Consider the following 19,971-nt stretch of genomic DNA (forward strand, 5'->3'; position numbering starts at 1 on the left):
TACAGCATCTTACCCACAGACAGACAGCATGCCTTGAAGACACATGTGGGAGCCTTCAGATCCTATTTCCTTTCAGACACGGAGACCACTGGGAATTTCCTTGTATTATGTGGGGAGAGCGTGGGGAATGGAAAGCTCCGCACCATGTGACCTAGCTTGGCTTGGCCTGGTCTGCATGCTCAGTTAGGAAAACACAGCAAATGTAAAGCTACGATGCAAGGCCTGGGCATCACAGCACCAAATGGGACGGAGACTACAAAATTCTTTGTACGATCTGTGAGGTCACAGCACACTCTGGTCAACTGTGGGTAGGTCCTACTTCTGAAAGAGACAGGCAACTAGAGGATCTGTAAACTAACAGCAATATGTCATAGTGTGTATAAAGAGATCAGAAGTACGCATCAGCACAGCACGAAGTCACAGACATAGTCCATAGACCACCTCGAGAAACAATCTCTGTTTAATCCTCTTTCTTTAGTTCTATATTTAATTGTTTGTCCAATTCCACGTCAAATTCTACTCAAATAACTGCAGGACCCTTGTCATCCTTCTTTCTTTCTGTCTACGACTGTCATTCCCTTTAAGTCAGTTTGAAGTGCTGGAAGAAAGGTTTGGAAACAAGTGAGCTTTAATTTCAAACCCTTCTACACAAGACTCCTCTGCTGTTTTCCTGGCAGAGCCAGTCAACTGCACATACATATTCACCAAATACTCGAAACACACCAAACCACTTCTCCCACAGCTCCGCTGATTTCTGCAAACTGCACTGCTTTTCACTCGGACAGTCAAAAGCCGAGAAGTCATTCCTGATTCTTTTCATTTCCTACATTCTATTTGCCAACAGTACTTGCTGATTGGAACAGCAATATAAAATCTCCAATTTGGGGAGAGAATGTAGTTCAGTGGCAGAACATTTGTATAGTACATATGAGACCCTGGGTTCCAACCCAGCACTAATAAACAAACAAACAAATAAACAGATGAACACCTCGAACTTATTCCTGACATATCTTTATCATATGTGGTACAGCCTGGCTTTTAACTCATCTTATTTCTATTCCTGCCCCTCTTCACCAGCTAGGTCCCATTTGTAAGCAGAAAGGTCTTTTTAAAACATAAAACACACGGCATGCTTCCCTGCTCAAGTGCTTCTCACTCATGGTGTCCTGTCACATTAATGACACAATTTTAATCCCTGCAAGAGGTTTATAAAGCCATGTATGCAATAATCCTAATCCCTATTTGCTGCCCCTCCTACTCATTTACTACACTCTTGCTTTCCAGCACCCTCCCTGGTTATCCATCATGCCCAGGTCCTTCCTAATTAAGGACATCTGTAGTTGTTGATCCATCTACCATAAAATTTTCTGCCTCAGGCCAGCAAGGCAGGTGAGAAGCTAAAGTGCATGCCTTGTCTGCTTGACAACATGAATTCATTTGGAAGACAATAGGCAACTCCACAAAGTTATCTTCTGACATCCATGCATGCACTGTAGCATGTGGGTGCCTGAATCCACATGTCATACAAATATACAATAATAATAATAATATGTAAAAAACCTTTTTCTGTCCTACCAGCCAGTTCCCAAATAACAACTGAGACTTTGTATTAATTAGGAAAGCTTTGCCTTTAGCTTAGGCTTATCTCAACTAGCTCTTGTAACTTAAATTAACTCATTTTTATTAATCTTTGTGCTGTCACATACCAATCATCCTGCTTCCTCTGTGTCTCCTCATGTCTTTTGCCCCTCGATTCCTCCTCCTCTTCCTTTCCTTCCCTGGAAATCCCACCTATACCTCATGCCTAGCTATTGGACATCCAGCTCTTTATTAAACCAATTGCAGCAATATATCTTTACACAGTGTACAAATATTCCACAATAATAATAAACAAAAATTGTTTAAAATCCTTTGCCCCCTCACTGTTCACATTCAATAATTGTTATTATTCCGCAGGGGAACCTTGGTTAAATCAAAACAAGAAGTAGCAACTCACACCCTCCCTGTTACTCTCAACATATTATCCTATCCTACTTCCTTTACAACACCGATCTGTGACTCTGAGTTAGCTTATTGTTTTCTTCTTCTATTAGGCTGAAGGGCCACTGGTGGTGACACTGGGATGTGTCTCTACTGCATGTACCAGCTTCATGAGATCCTATTCTCTTTGGATATAAACCTTGCTCAACCTAGACATAATAGGGAGGGCCTTGGACTTTCCACAGGGCGGGGTACTTGGCACTCCCTTAGGGTTGGAGAGGTGGGGGGAGGGTCTGTGGAGGGAGAGGGAGGGGATGGGGAGGAGGGGAAGGAGTAGGAATTTGGATTGGTATTTTTTAAGTAATAAAAAAAGAAAAAAGAATGTAAGAAAGAGCTGGGTAGTGGTGGCGCACGCCTTTAATCACAGCACTCAGGAGGCAGAGCCAGGCAGATCTCTGTGAGTTCAAGGCCAGTCTGGTCTACAGAGTCAGTTCCAGGACAGTCTCCAAAGCTACTGAGAAAACAAGTCTTGAAAACAAAACAAACAAACAAACAAAAAAAAAACAAAAAAGAAAGTAAGAAACTTGTCTGTCTTCTTCATCACCATCCTCCTCTTAATACAGTGCCTGTCACAAAGTAGAAGCTCAATACATGTTTAGGAAATGATGGGCACATTTATAAGAAAAAAAGAACAGATGTTCTATTGGCTATATCAAATAATCAATGTTAACAGAGTGTAAACATTTCTATCAATTGCATCACCTCTTTTTCTTCCTTCTTTTTTTCTCTTTCTTTCCTTCCTTCCTCCCTCCCTCCCTCCCTCCCTCCCTCCCTCCCTCCCTCTTTCTTTCTTTCTTTCTTTCTTTCTTTCTTTCTTTCTTTCTTTCTTTCTTTCTTTCTTTCTTCTTTCTTTGGTTTTTTGAGACAGGGTTTTTCTGTAGCTTTTGAGCCTGTCCTGGAACTAACTCTTGTAGTCCAGCCTAGCCTCTAACTTCACAGAAATCCTCCTGCCTCTGCCTCTTGAGTTCTCAGATTAAAGGCATGCGCCACGACCACCCGGGCTACTTTTTTTCTTTCTTAAACTAATGTAATAGGCCATTATATTTTGTTACTAGTTTTAGCATGTTTCCTTGGATCAATTTTTCGCCCTTAAACTAGAAATATATTGCTACCACCACTTCTTTTCTCCTTCTGTTCCATCTTACTAAGATAAAATCAAGGGGCTGGAGAGATGGCTCAGTGGCTAAGAGCATTGCCTGCTCTTCCAAAGGTCATGAGTTCAATTCCCAGCAACCACATGGTGGCTCACAACCATCTGTAAAGAGGTCTGGTGCCCTCTTCTGGCCTGCAGACATGCACACAGACAGAATATTGTATACATAATAAAGAAAGAAAGAAAGAAAGAAAGAAAGAAAGAAAGAAAGAAAGAAAGAAAGAAAGAAAGAAAGAAAGAAAGAAAGAAAGAAAGATAAAATCAAGGTCAGTAAATTCAAAACCTTTACATTTTTAATTCTGATAGATTTTTACTTTTAAATTTTATTAATCTATCTCTATCATCTATTTATTTACTATCTATCATCTAGCTACTATCTATCTACCATATATCTACCTACCTATCATCTATCTATCTATCTATCAATCTATCTATCATTTATCGATCTATTCTCTATCTACCATCTATCTACCTATCATCTATCTATCATATATCTCGCTATCTATTTTTCATTATCTATCTGTCTGTTATCATAATGTGTGTCATGGTTAATATGTGTATGTGAGGGTTGATGCTAACTAACATCAGGTAATGTCAGAATTAAATTGAGCTATTTAGATTTAGTTGGCATTTGGAGAACTAGAAAATTGACTGCTAGGAAGTAGTCCAGGCAGTATAAGAATTCCAACAATGTTCTTCAAAGTTTGGTCATTTGTAGGTTCTTTGTCTCTCTATCCAGTCTTAGAATCAGCTGGTCAAAACACAAAACTGAAGTAGGATTTTTGCTTGAGATGGCTTTTATTCTATGTATAGAATTGGAAGTGCTAACATTTTACTATTTTACCATTGGGAGAACTACCATTCACGAAGAAGGTATAGCTTTCCATTTTTTAGGTCTTTAATTTCTCTTGTTCGTACTTAGCTTGTTAATCATTTGCCAAACGGTTCATCTCTACTTACTGCACAGTTTTGGTAGCATCATAAATGATGCTGCTTTAAAATTTTCTGATCATCTCTTGCCCATAAATAGATATACAATAGTTTTACAAATAACAATACTGATATTTTATTATTTTTTAAAACTCTTATTAATATTAATATCTTTTTCAGGATTCTTTGGGACTTTTCTGAAAGTAGCCATGCCATGAGTAACTGCTTAAAAGGTTTACTTCTTCCCGTCTAGATGCATTGTTTTTCTTCTTCTTACATGAAGCACTGCTTTGAATTACAAGTACCATTTTGAATAAGAATAAAAGGAAGTACCTTGTTTTGTTCCTGATCTCTTGAGGAAAACATTTCAGTCTCAGACATATGGTTGTTCTTACACAGATGCTCTTTTCTTTTAGATTGAGGGAATTCTTGACTATTCCTAATTTACTGAGTGGTTTTGTCCTAAGTAAATATTGTAACATGTACTTTTTATGTACCTAGACTTCTTTCTATAACAAACATTTTTATTGAATCTTTGATTCTAAATCCATTTGAATTTTATCGATTTCAGAATAAAATACAAGTCTCTCATCACCATATATAGCTTTCACCATTTCTTCAAACCTTCTCTACACTATGCCATTGCCAAAGTATTTCCAGTGCCATGAACATGCCAATGCTATAATAAGCCTCTGAGAACTCTCTGGAACATTAACCTCCAAACCTCTCACTCTGAAACTTGTCCCAGGTATTCAGCACTCCAGCTGTTTTTAAATCTTGACTTTCAAAGATCACTTCTTTAGTGAAAAGTCTTTCCTGTGTTAAATATGTATGGGGTTCATGCTTCTAACACTGATGATTGGTGTGGGAATTCTTCTACATATGTGTTGCTTTTATTGGTTAATGAATAAAGCTGATTTCGGCCAATGACTTAACAGAGTAAAGCCAGGCAGGAAATCTGAACAGAGATGCAGAGAGACAGTAGGCAGAATAGGGGAGAAGACATGTAGCTGCCACAGGAGACAGATGCCCCCACCGGAGTCCACCAGAACTCTGCCAGTAGGCCGCGGCCTTGTGGTGATGCACAGATTAATGGAGATGGGTTAGTTTAGAATATAAGAGCTAGCTAGCAATACACTTAAGCTATTGGCCAAACAGTATTGCAAATAATATAATTTCTGTGTGGTTATTTCGGGTCTGGGAAGCTGGGAACAAATGAACAGACTCCGTCAACAGATAATGCCATGTGGCATGAAACTATATGTTTGATTTTTTTGTCTCCCTCACCCAAAGGTGATAAATAGTGCAAGAGTAAATTTTTTACTCAAAAATAGAGTGTCATGTTAAATAAAATCATCTCTGAAATTTTATAAAAAATAAGACACAAAAATTCTTTATAGAAATCTAAGACATTGCTTTGTATTATATTCTATTTTGCAAATATACTTTAGGAATGACTAATATAGTGGAAATATATAGATCATCTATATTACTTTAACATGATTATTATCATTATATATCTGTGAATACATTAATACATAAGTAAATGCCAAAATCAAGTCCTATTGTCCACTGTGGCCTCCACAACAATACTTCTATAGAATTACAAGTTTATTCTAATAGTCAGAAAACCTTTACAGTCATACCCCATTAGTCTCTCCATTTTACAAAAGAGGCAGAAGAGACACTGGCAAATTCAATTGTAGAGCTAAATATGCAAAGCTAGCCATGAAAGCAGGACAGTTCAGCTCTGGAGTCTATTCTTTTCATTTCTATGGTCTATGTAATAACACCTTTACAAACACAGTTTCTTTTCTCTAGTCATATTCATAGAGTGTAATTCTGTTCACTTATATTTCATACAAGACCAAGATGGCCCCATGTTCCTTGCAGAATAATGAGAGTACACTATGAAGAGGAAAGAACTTAAGGGAAGGCTACTTGAGGCGTTCACTGAACACCAGTCACTCAGACACCATAGCTTTACCACTTTACATGGTTTTACTAATTTACTTCAATTTTTATATATCCCATAGGATGAATTTTAAATAATTCTATGTGATAAGTTGGGTTTTATGTACTTATACTATAGCTATAATAACATTGTAGCTACACTGACACTTCATGGAAGTACAAGATATTCTATAAACCCTAAACATTTATACAGACCACTTTGGGAGAACAAAACACTTGAGGGAATAACTATAAATTTAAAATTAACTTCCCAATACTACTCCTTTTTGTGGTAGTGGTGGTAGCGTTACTGTTGGTGTATGTGTGTATGTACATGAATTTGAAAACTAGAGGAAGCCTCTGCTGTTGCTCCTCAAGCACCATCAACTTTGTTTTATAACAAAGGGTCTCCCACTGGCTTGGAGTCTGCCAAGTAGAATAGGCTGGCTAGCCAGTGAGTCATAGGAATCAGCCTTTCTCCACATGCCACCGTGCAAGCATGGAGCATCAAATTCAGATCCTCTTGCCTGTGTGGCAAGTGCTTTACCGACTAAAGTGCTCTCCCAGTCCCTGGCTATTCTTCATAAGCTACATGACACTAAAAATTCAGAAGAAGCTAGAGATATTTCAAAGATTATATGAAATTGGTTACCTGCAAATGGAGCAGAACTTTCTTATGTTTTTCTATTTCTGATGTCTGTGATTGCTGTTGTTTTGCAACTTGCTCTACAACATCAGTTAATGAAGATGTATCTTCTTTGCTCAGAGCTAGACAAAGGAATAAGGTAGTTAATAAAAATTAAATGCAGCCATTTTAAGAAAGTCATATTTCTTTCTAGAGATTCATTAAAACCCATGTTTTATTCTTATAAATAACTTAATTTAGGATTGATAGCCTCCATTTCTGTTCCTAAGCAAAATCAAGAACAAGGCAATATTAACGTCACTTCAAGGTTGCTTACCTCAGTGTTGTACCAGTTCTTTATAGAGCAGAGAAAATAAGATTGTTTTAATTTCTTAATACAGAACCGCTGCACATGTTGCAATTACCGTGCTGCCACAGTAAGTGAAAACACTCACAGTCGATTGTTTTTCATTGCAGTCCTGAGCGTTTAACTATTTAATTTTTTGAAATTTTAACTCATAAACTCCTCCAAGTTCCCCATGTGTCCCCTTCACTCTTTTGTCAAATTCATGACCTTTTAAAAAATTGTTATTACATGCATATATGTATGTGTATACATATATATAAACATACACACACACACACACACATATATATATATACATATAAACTAAATGCGTAAGTACAACCTGCTTGGTTTGTATAACTTAATTTGTATATATGTTTTCAGGGCGGACCACTTGATTTCTGATAACGAATTGGTGTGTTCTACTCAGGGGAAGACCCCCTCCCACACACACACTCAGCATTTCTTAGTTACGGAGTCCTGTTTTTTAAGTGTTACATAAAGAATATAAACCTTGTGTATGCCTACCCCTGATGAAATATGACTGCTTCCTCCTCCTCTAACTTGCTCCCAATTTTAATACCATGATCCTCTCACTCATTTTCATCACTGCGGCTGATCTCCCAGCTGTGAAGACTGTTTCCTTACCTTCTTTAGGAATGCCTTCATTCTTCCTTTCTTTGTCGTCTGACATTCTTTGTCTATTAGCTCCTTTCCCTGGGTTAGTTCTCCTTAACTCCTACAAAACAACATGTTTCACTTTTCCCTCTTTTCCTGTCACATATCCATGATCCTAACAGTTGTTCATACATTACAAGGATGATTAAAGACTGCTCACTATTAGTATCAATAATTAAATACAATAACTAAATGAGATATAGGAAGAAAAATAAATCTTGGTTCGTTTGCTTTTTAGCAGTTAGGAGCTTAAGGAAGATCTTTTTCTTTTATCTTCTGTGATATTTTCTTTTATCTTTTGTGAAGCTTCACAGGGCAAGGTAATAATTAAAGATATTATAACATAATCCTATATGCACACACACACATGCGCAAAGCCTGACCTATGCTGAGTAATTATTATGGATTAGAAGCAGGAACTTTCAGTAAGTACTGTGTTGAAATAGATTTTAATCAGCACATGTAAGAAATTATTCTAAGAACATTTAAAAATTTCTGTCCAGTGTTATTTTGATCAGGGCAGGTCCTAAGCAGGTTTGAAAACATATTTACCTTTTATTTAGGGGCAACTTATATGATAAAGGCATAGAGACTTTATTCCATGAAAAAAGGAAGAGAAAGAATTGCACTAGCACTAGAGTGGTGAGGTGACAGACCTGAGGGCATTGCAGGTTCCAGGAACAACAGCGTCAGAATGTGCCTGCCCAAAGGAAGTGACACAAGTTCTTAGTATGAAAAAGTGGACTCAATGTCAACAAATGCTGTTGAGACTGGAAGCTACCACCTCCTATTCAACACCTGTGTATACGGAAATTTCCAGTGATCTGGCTAATTGTGAACAAAACCACAAGATTTTTATAGATGCTGTAAATCTAACCTGTAAATCTAAGTGATTCCAAACTTCCTAAGACAAACAAACAAAAACAAAACGTTCTAAATGACAAGCACATGTAAAGATACCTCCACAGAGAATTTTCAGCAATCACTGGTCATTTTTCCTAAGGATTAAACACAACAAAACACAACACCACACACATACACGCACACCCAAACAAGTTATACATGCCTTCTAAACTAAAACTTAAATGACCAAGATGTATTACATAAAAATAAGAAAGAAAATCAAAACTGAATTGCTCCCAAGGTGAGGAGATTGAAACCTATGCAAAAATATCTTACCACAGGTGGAAGAAACCCTGAAAGTTAAGCTAGTACATTGTCAAAGTCAAGTGAGAAGTTAGGACCCTTTCTTATGTCTTCATGTCACTTCCTTAAATTTCACTTGGAACTTCCTTCATTCCTAACATCTTCCTGGTTCTAAGTTCATTCCCTGCTCACGCCTCTGCTCTATGTCCTTCCGTCATCACACACAGAACTGTTCAGAGGTGGTGGATCCAAATCTTATACTCTCTAGCTTGTTTCTTTCATTTTATGGTCAAAAGGCTTCATCCTTCATTTTACCTACCTGCCTTGAGAACGTATACTTTATACTTTGCTCAGTGCTTTCAATTGACTGCAGTGCTCAGTGTTTATTTCATGCCTACTTGTGCTGGATGCTAAGTACTTCAGATTTTCTTAAGCATTACATATAATATTTATTCTGCTCTTGGTAGTGTTCTAAGTATTTTTACATATGAACTCATTTGATTCTGTGATATTTACAAAAAGCTCATCGAGGCACAAACAGATTGAGGAATTTATACAGTCTCTACTATGATGTGAGTGGAGTTCATGTATTTGGTACCAAAATTCATATTCCTAATGCTAACTACACTAGAGGACTACTTGTTAAGAGGAAGAATCATGTCTTTACGTTGCCTGGGGACTGACCCGGGACTCTCTGCGTGCTCAGCACACATCTCACCATGGAACTTCTTCTTTTCTACTCACACTGTTATCGCCTACTTTTATTGTTTGAGGAACTATTTCGGGACAGTAGCTTCAGGGCCCCAATTTGCATGATTCAATAGGGAACCAACTCCATGCTCTGAGTTCCCTATAAGATGGTGAACTTTTCTTCCTAGCAAGTCTAACCTCTCCCCAGCCGCTCACCCTTACCCCAGTGACCTCCTCATTTTCTTCATGTCCCAGCCCACAACTTAGACAGAGACCCCCGGGTCGACAAGAGGCCATACCAGCTTCCAGAAGTCCAGGTGGTCACCCCCACCTGTGGACTTCCCTAACTCTTGAAGTGCTCCCCCATACACCTTCCCCCGTCAGAACCAGTGCCACTTGTACTACCTGCCTAAAGTTGGACCCATTACACTGTATAATCATTCTCTTCTATAAAGGTGTATCCCCATTGAGCTTGGTATCTCCCTTAACTTGACACAGTTGCATGCCCCAACTCATCCTTTGTGCTCCCTGAAATCCAGCTTCACTTTCAGCAGATCTCCAACCTCTTTACTGATCTTTAGCTTTACCTTTTGGCTCTAACTAAAAGCCAGAAATACTGCCTCTTCCTCAATTCACTAACTCTATAATGTCCTCAGAGACTTAACTCTGAACAGAGTAGCAAAATACTTTCCTTCTTTTTCTGACTATATATATTATCCCAAATCTAACCAAGAGGAATGCCACCTCCCCTTCCCATGATCTCCTTCAGAAAGCAGCCTTTTTATAGTCAAGATACTTGTTATCCTCTTCCCTTATTCTTCTTGAGCCCACCAGAGTCAAGCATCCACCATGCCTCCTTCAGAGCACCTCCACATGGTATCTGTCCTGCACGTTTCCACATTCAAAGGACCAATTCAATCTTCCTTTTATTTGACCTATTGACAACATGGTGCCCCCTCTGAAACGCAATAAATACATTGCCTCTTTTGCTGGTTATTTTCATCTTCCTCACTTCGATAGTGTCCCTGTGTTTGGTCTTCACTTACCTCTTTTCTGTTCCTCCAAATATGGTATGCCACTCAGTTCAATATTTTAAGATCCAGCTAGAGGCAGAGTGTTCTTAAATCCACATCTTCAGCCTGAATATCTTTCTTGAGCTATAGATTCAGACCAGACTGTCTACTTCATATCTCCCCTTGAAATTTGAACAGGCATTTCAATTTTTAAAATAAACTCTTGGTCTCTGCACCCTCAAGCATCATTACTAAATCCGCTCTTTCATAGTTTTCTGTATCCCCATAAACTATAAGATCAATGTTGTTCAGAACTCAAGACACAGGTTATTATTACAGAAGCCTCCAGAAAGATGGACAGAAAGAGCTCGGGACAATTTAACTAGACTTGCCAAAGATAAAGAGAGTTCATTGTTTGTGTTCATTGCTCCTTTGAGATATCCCACAAGAAGGATGTCCAAGGCCATTGCTTTACTTGTCTCACACAAGGGACAAGGTTGAAGCTTGATTCCTTATTCCTTCAGATGCTGTAATACTTTCTGTAAAACTTACTGGCCACCTTTAAGCAATACTGGAATCCAATCTTCCCTTACCACTTCCAAACACTATGCTAGCAGGAAATCCTTCTAAGACATGACCCTATTCTTTCACCCTGTCTCCTTGCTTTGCTTCCTCCTCCCCTCTTTCTCTTTCCATGTGTGCATGCACAGGTGGAGGCAGCGGTAGGTAGGTGTTGAGTGAGTATCTTTCCCAATAACTTTCTACATTTTTTTAGTTTTGAAATAGACTTTCTTGCTGAACCTGAAAGTCACTGGTTTGGCTAGACTGACTGGTCAGCACGCCCCAGGGACCTTCCTGTCTCTGCCTCCCTAGTGTGATATTACAGGCATGCACTACTGTGCCTGACTTTTTTGTGTGGGCTTTGTGGGAACTGACTTATTAGGTATTTATGTATGCAAACACTTTGCTGACACATGTCTCCAGTCCTATTTTGCTCAATAGCAGTTATTACCACTGGTTTCTCTTACATTTGTTCCTGTTCTACATTCTTCAACCAATAGGTGTTTCAAAAGGGCAGAGACCTCAAAATGCCTGGCACATACATAGCATGCTCAGATCCATAATCTATCTCCACTCCACTTCAACACGTTTTGACAGGACAATGTTCCTGTGACAGTTCTGACCACGCCCATATTATAGCCAGTTTTTTAAGTCAGTTCTAATTCAGATACCATCTTCTTTAAAATAGCTTGTGTGATCTGTCTACGCATACATGATTTTCTCTTTTTAGTATACTTGTTTCTCTACATACTATGCTAGACAACATTTTAGGTTCTACAGTGAGATGGAGCTCATTTTGAACACAGGTAGTATGATTTACTTACTTGCTAGGCAAAACATTCACCAAGTTCCTGACTATTCAAAAAAAATATTCTTATAATTTTCAACATTTTATTCTATTTTCCCCTTAGGTTATGCCTCATAAAGGCAAATAGTACTCTACTCTTTTTGCACTCCCTCAAATATCTGATGACATAACATCAATAATGAAGAACATTGGATTCATATGATAAGAAAATAACTGACATTTCTAAATCTTTATTTCTGAATCATGAATCAACATCAGTTGAAGAACTTATATAACATTTAATTATATCAACTATTCTTGAAAAAAATTGGAGAAAATTATGTTGAGTTTTGTTTTACGTGTGTGTGTATGTATGCATGTGTGTGTTTGGTTAAGTTTGGTTTTGTTTTCTTGATCTCGATGGTAGAACCTAAAAAAGGGAGGGGAAAAAAAGAAAGAAAAGAAAAGAAAAGAATCTACTGCCATCTACTGATAATTAATTAGATTACTAAATTGATACTCAATTATTCTCTTTTTAAATATATATATAGATAGATATAGATATTACTATATTCCATCTAAAAGAAATCCATAAATCAAATCATTAAAAGAATTAAAAGATTTACTATAGTGGAGGCTGGGAAGATGGCTAAACACTTGGCCTAGATTGATCATGAGGTGGAGGGACAGATTTCCACTATCATTCCTGTCCTCCACTATGACTCCTGAGCCTTACAGCAGACTGCTTACAGCTATCCCTCTTCCCACACTGCCTTCAATCCCTGGAGACTCCACCTTTGGTGGTATCCAGCTCTGCTCTCCTCTGCCCCCATCTAACTCAACTCTATTCCTTTGTGTCAGCAGCAAATACCCAGGAACAGTTTCTGCCTTGGACCCCCAGTGACCACATCAGGTTCTGACTCAGGTAAGTGATTTTCACGACCCCTCTAGCCCTTCATTATCCGCTGTCCAGACTCACTCCTAGTCCTGTAGCAGCCTCCTCCCATGTCAACATCATTCACTGCCCACTTCATGGCACAGGCCCAGGGTCCCCCTAGACCTTTCATTCCTATCTCTCCAGACTTACTCTTTTCCCTAGGGTAGCCTATTTGCAGGAGCCTCTCCTCCTACCACACCTTACTCCCTGGGAACTCCATCTCCATCTTGATGTGGGCCAAATTCCTTTAACTCTTTGTCACAGTCACTCTCAGTCTTTCCTCCTAGCCCATCTTCATGGCCAGAGATCCCACATCTACTACTTACCTAGGATCCAGAAAGGATAACAGAACCAAAGAAAAGGACACACACCCAACAAAGACAAGACCAGATGTCAAAACCTAGAAACACCTTAATCATCATAACTCCTGATACCTAGACTCCAGTACAAAAACACATCAACATCCAAGATAATATGCCTCTACTAGAAACCAATAACCCTATTACAGTAGGCCCTAAGAAATGTTATAAAGCTAAAGCACAAGACAAGGACTTCAAAGTAGCAATTGTGAACATATTTAAGGACCTTAAAGAGGATATGAATAAATTCCTTAATGAAGACCACGAAAACACAAAGAAACAGTTCAATGAAATATATTCAATGACAGGATATTAAAAGCTGCAAGGGAAAAAGACCAAGTCACATATGAAAACAGGCCTAGTAGAATAACTCCTGATTTCTCAATGAAGACTCTGAAAGCCAAAAAGATCTGGACAGATGTTCTGCAAATTCTAAGAAACCACAGATGTAATCTCAGACTACTATACCCAACAAAACTATCAATCATAATCAACAGAGAAAGAAAAACTACACCCAAGAACACAAGAATCAATCACAGAACAATAAGTCAAAAAGAGCAGAAAAATCCCACGTCATAACAACAAAACAACAGCAATCAATAGCACAGTTCATGGTTAACTCCCAATATTAATAGTAAAAATTCCCCAATGAAAATACACAGACTAACAGATTGGATAGGAGAACAGAATCTATGTTTCTGTTGTATTCAAGAAATTCCCTACCACCAAAGACAAATATTACCTTAAGATAAAAGGATGGAATAAGGTATTCCAGTGAAATGGACCAAGAAACAAACAGATATAACCATTTTAATATCTGACAAAATAGACCCCAAACCAAAACTGATTAGAAGAGATAAGGAAGGACACTATATAATCATCAAAGGGAAAATACATGAGGACATTGTGATTCTTAACATTTATGCACCAAACCCAAATGCAGAGAAGTTCATAAAAGAAACACTACTACAGCTAAAATCACATATTCATCCTAACACAATGATAGTGGGGTGATTTCAAAACCCCACTATCACCAATAGACAAGTTATCCAGATAAAAACTGAACAGATATGTTTGAGCTAAATAACACCATAAATCGAATGAACCTAGCAGACATTTATAGAACATTTCAGCTAAACACAAAAGAATATACTTTCTTCTCAGTAACTCATACAACTTTCTCCAAAATTAATCACATACTTGGATACAAAGCAAGTATCAACAAATACAATAAAATTTAAATAACATCCCGTATCCTATCCAATCAAAATTGATTAAAGCTGGATGTGTAGCCCTGGTTGTTATCAACAATTTTTAGCAATCTCCAAATTCTCTGACCATCAGACAAAGTGGAAATAGGCTCACATTCTTGGGCCTCCACAAAGAAGACACCAGAAAATGAAAATATCTCTGATGCTTATAAATTGGCATGACTAATGTTGTGAAATGGCCCATTGACCACAATTCCCATCTAAATTCCAACACAATTCTTCACATTAATTTTATAAAATATAGCTTCATATGGACACAAAAACCCAGGATAGCCAAAACAATCCTGGATAATATTGCATCACCATACCATATTTCAAGTTGTACTAAAAATCTATAGGAATAAAACCAGCAAGTCATTGGCACACACAAAAAATGTGTTGATCAATGGGATAGAGCTGAAGACCCTAAACATAAACACACATATCTATGGAAACCCCTTTTTTGACAGAGAATCCATAAATACAAATTAGGGGAAAGATAGCATCTTTAATAAATGGTGCTGGTCAAACTATATGGTTGCATGTAGAATAATCCTAACAGATCCATATTTATCACCCTGAACAAAACTCAACTCCAAATTGATCAAGGACCTCAATGTAAGACCAGATACCCTGAATATCTGATAGACGAGAAGGTGGAGAATAGTTTAGAACTCATTAACATGGAAAAGGCTTTCTTAACAAGACACCAACAGTATAGGCACTAAGAACAGTTAATAAGAAGAACCTCACGGAGCTGAAAAGCTTCCGTGTGCCACAGGACACCATCATTCTGATAAAGCTTACAGAATGGAAAAAGACTTTTATTAACCACACATCTGATAGTGGGCCAATATTTAAAATACATTTGAAAATATACAAAAACCCTGAACATCAAGAAAACAAGTAACTCAATTAAAAATGCAGTTCAGAACTAATCAGACTTCTCAAAAGATTAGATACAAAGGGCTGAGAAACACTTAAACAAATGTTCAACATCCTTAGCCCTCAGGAAAATATAAATTAAAACTACTTTGAGATTTCATCTTACACCAGTCAGAATGGTCAAGCTCAATAAATCAAATGACAGCTCGTGCTGGGAGGATATGGGGAGAAGGGAACACTATTCGTTGCTAGTGGGAGTGCAAACTTGTACAGCCACTATGGAAATCAATGTGACAGTTCCTCAGGAGGCTGACAGTTAATCTGCCTCAATATTCAGCTATACCACTCTTGGGCATATACCCATAGGAATCTACATCCTACTACACAAATACCTTGTTCATCCATGTTCATTTATGGCTGTATCCATAAAAGCCAGAAGTTATAAACAGTCTAGATGTCCATCAAATAATGAACAACACTTAATTGCCTCGGTGAACATAGAGAAGTCAAGCTGGTGCCTAGATAGAGGCTTCACCTGTACTAACTAGTACTAACTAGTACTGGTTCATGGTACTAAAAGGTACTCTGCATACTACCAGAGGAGAAAAATAACAATCAACCCAATTACCTACGATGTGACCCACAATGGTTTCCTGCCTGTGCGCTATGCTGGTGTAATAGTGATACAAATGTATCTGTAATGTAATCTCTGATTGGATTTAAGGCCCACTCTGAGGTGGAATTCATACATGAAACAGCTAGGGTGGTCATGGATCAAGGGACCGACTACTACTGTTCAGATAAAGGAACACAGAAATCAAATGATCCCGCTATACTGACAGACTGGCACCTTGCTTAGCTATCATCAGAGAATGGGAACTAAGAGAGCCCCACACCTGGACATTGTGGAGAGAGTGAGAAATATGGGCGCCCACATTCCTAACCAGATGTCTCCATCAAACAGTGCTCAGAGACCTATGATGCAGAGGACGCAGAAAGATTGTACGAGCCAAGGCGAAGGGATGACACCAAAGAAACAAGGGTTTTCAGACACAACAGGAGCGAGGCCTAAGTAGACTCACTGTGACAGCATGCACAAGGCCTGCACAGCTTCGAACCAGCTGGGGTTGCAGCACTGAGGGGGAACTTCACCTGGGATTCCACATCGAACCAAGAACTATGTTCAGCTGGTCCCTCTTTGCAAAGGAAAAGTTAGTCTTCTCCAATGGAGTTTCACTGGGCACGTAAGCCACACTGCAGGATAAGTCCCATGCCTGGTGGTAGATGTCGACACTAAATAAACTCAATGCTATTTTTTTTTTTTTTTGTGGACTTTGATCTCATATAGCTTTGTTTGGAATTTTATTTTGTCTCATTGGTCTTTTGCTTGTATGCTTTAGTTTTCAATTTTCTGTTTCTGTGGGTGTGTGTATGTTTCTTGAGGTTTTGTTTGTTCAGTTTTGTGTTTTGTTTAAGAAAGAAAGAAGGGATGTGGAGCTGGGTGGAGAGGGAGGATCTGGGAGGACTTAGGAGGAGAGAGAAGTATGTTCAGAATGTGTCATATGGAAATTTTTTTTTTTTAACAGAAAAGATGAAAGGACAAAAACCCTCAAATGATGCGAGATTGTGGCAACCCTTTAGTTTACTCTTTGGCCTCTATAACCAATAGAGAAAGAATTTTTGTTAAGTCGTCCATTTTGGGGTAATTCATTTTGGCAGCCCCAGCACACTTAACAGGGGCTATTAACAAAAAAATTTGCATTGGCTACAAGGCCTAGTCTGTAAAGATCCATAAACTTTAATTCACAAGGCTTAGAAACAACTGTCTAGGCCAGTGAGACGGTTGGGAATAAAGAGGCTTTCAGGCAACCCAGATAGCCAGCGTCCAATCCCTGAGGTTCACACAGAGGAGGAAGAGAACTGATTCAAAATGTTATCTGACCTCCACATGTGTGAGCTCTCTCTCTCTCTCTCTCTCTCTCTCTCTCTCTCTCTCTCACACACACACACACACACACACACTCACAAAATAAATAAAGGTCATACAAAAATTTAAAAATTGGTCACAGCTTTTAAAATTTCTACTCATCTTATAAAATTTATGATATAGTATGATATATATGGACTTCCCAAGGGTTTTCCTGAATCATCAAGGCCCCAAATGCTGTTTCTATGATACAATCAAATAATTAAAATAAAGGGGGGGTGCTCTCAGCCTATCTACACTTGGCTTCTAATCAACTCACTCTTCTACCTCCTTTGTAAATGCTAGGTAGTTAGCTCCTGTAACTGCCGCTGCTCATGGTTAGGAAACGCCTCTCAGGTGGGTCGGTTTGCCAGCTGAACTACCCAACCATGCCATAAACCATGCTTGTTCTCAAACCTGTTTGTGCCAGCTGTACTTGATTCTGTGCTTTCATAACTTCATTCAATATTATGCAAACCAATTATATAGTATAGAAATAAAGTTTGTGTTTCTCTGAAGTCTATGTTGAATAATTTCAAAAGATGCAGTAACCGGTGTGCGATAACTATAAAAGAACAAGTTTGTGTCCAGATTGCTCCAAGAGCGCCTTTAAATTATTTTCCTCTTAAAGAAACAGAATACTCGGGAATCCTTCATATTTAGGGGTAGCTTTATGCTTTGTGCAAGAGACACAATGCAGAAAATTAAGTTGTGCATGTGCAAAAGGACTCTCAACTTCTCCGTTGATTGGCAGATGAGCATCCCGCCAGACTAAAATACGTTTACAATAGTGTGCTACACTCGCCCACAATTTTCTGGCTTAGCTTTGCTTTCTTTGGGAGAGCTTTACGCAGGTATAACCTACATACCCTAACTTCCATTCTTGTGAAGTGTACAGTTCAGTGTTTAACCAGCCTTGTCAATGGATTGGCTAAGAATTCAGCCTGTACCTAGGAGAAGGCTTCTCGTATATGCCAATCCTAAGGAAGCTATTCCATGTAGTGAGACAACCAGGCCTCCAGAAAGGTTATGGTTAAGCTTGAAAGGTACTGAGCAACTGAGAGCAGTCACGCTCACAAAACAGTGTTCAAAGTACAGCAAACAGCAAAAGTAAAGAATGTAGTCGTGGGGCCCGGGAAGGAACAACCTTTACTTGAATGGCTTGAGAATAAGGCAGCTCTTCTTATTATTTTTTTTCAAAATGAATTATGCATCTGAATCATCTTCAAGATGAAAACAAAAAAGCAGAACAAAGCATGCCCAGGCCTGACTCCTATAGACTCTGATTCAATAAGCAACTGGGGTGTGGGCTACCTGCATGAATATATTTTTTTAAGTTCTACTTGTTCGGATGTGCAACCAGGATTGAGGAGCTCTGGAGTGAGAGGGTTGAGAAACGGGGCTCAGACAGACCAGATGGTGACGGAAAGGGCATGCAAATAGAGTCTAACAACTTCCCTAACAACTTCACTATTTTCAAAGTTCTGTTTGTGACCGCCCGAAAGAATCCGAACTCTCAGCACTGTGCATGAGAACAGGGGAACTGCCCTGTATCTGCTTTGTAAATAATTTCTTTATGGATTTCATTTTGCTTGACAGGAAACAAGTTCAGGCCAAGGCATGTATGTCTGACCTGATGTGTATCATCTACCACTCAGACTTCCTAAATGTCCAGTGAAAATACAGACACGAACCCACCCACCTCAAGTGGTCCTATGTGTGCTGGTTACCTCGGTCTCTAGTCAAGTTGAGGTTGGTGCACACTTGCAAGACTCTTCTCAACTCCCAGATACCCTAGAGTCTTCTCATTCAGGAAAGACACCGTCAGCATTCACAGGCTCACCAAGGAAGACAAAGGCCCCTCTCCTTCCTCCATAGCCCAGTCTACAGAAAATATGCTTTCTCTTACATCCTTATCTATGTTGAAAGTTGGCTATAATTCCATTTACAACGGTACTTGACTTCCATGTCGTAGTTTTAAAATAAATGACATTAAAGCCTTGGAGGATAAAGGATACTTGATTTTGATCTTATTATTACTCTAAGAATGAATGCATTCTGTCCTATTAGGGGCGTATATATATATTTTAAGGAGCCTAATGAGAAACCGATGTGGACAACACAAATAAGGGGGCAGTCAAGGATGTTGATCCCCAACGAAAACACAGAATAAGCAGAAAGGGAGGGGGAATGAGAATCGACTCACTTGTTTCTGGAAACTAAAAAACTAAACAACAACAACAAAAAGTAAAAGTTCCTGACCAAAGTCTCCGGGTCCCCTTACTTGAGCCCGGGATGGAGGGCGCTAAGAGCTAACGTGACAGGCTGACCACACTGCTGGGTCAGCAGCTCCTCCTGCAGTCCCCGGGGGTCCGGGAGGAAGGACGCTCCTTCCGTTCTGCTCGCCTCCCAGAACGCGCCCGCCCGCGGCCCTGCTCGCCTCGCCGCCGCGGCGCCCCCGCCTCAGTCGGCCTCCCCCAGGCTCTTGGCGGGGCGACAGGGCCGGCGACCGCTGACCCGGAACTGCTGGGCGGCGGCGCGGGAATCCCCCGCCAGGGGCTCCCGCAGGCGACTCCCGGACGCCGCCCCGCGGCCGTGGCGGGAATAGCCGGTGAGCGCGGCCGCCGAGGCCGCCTGGAGGCCGGGACGAAC

The 19,971-nt window shown here is 39.4% G+C and overlaps 1 protein-coding gene across 1 annotated transcript in view; it reads right to left on the bottom strand.

Moving 5' to 3' along the window:
• The window catches only part of Ccdc122 (coiled-coil domain containing 122), a 37,600-nt gene extending 17,699 nt beyond the window's left edge, over positions 1-19,901 (bottom strand). The window contains exons 1-3 of the mRNA XM_057786535.1: positions 19,604-19,901; positions 7,696-7,786; positions 6,729-6,844 (exon numbers count right to left, since the gene is read on the bottom strand). Coding sequence (XP_057642518.1) covers positions 6,729-6,844; positions 7,696-7,741 — 162 coding nt within the window. The 5' untranslated portion in view covers positions 7,742-7,786; positions 19,604-19,901. The remainder of the gene's footprint in view (positions 1-6,728; positions 6,845-7,695; positions 7,787-19,603) is intronic.
• Between the last annotated feature and the right edge of the window lie 70 nt (positions 19,902-19,971).

Source organism: Chionomys nivalis, chromosome 12 (assembly GCF_950005125.1).
Source record: "Chionomys nivalis chromosome 12, mChiNiv1.1, whole genome shotgun sequence".
Lineage (NCBI taxonomy): Eukaryota > Metazoa > Chordata > Mammalia > Rodentia > Cricetidae > Chionomys > Chionomys nivalis.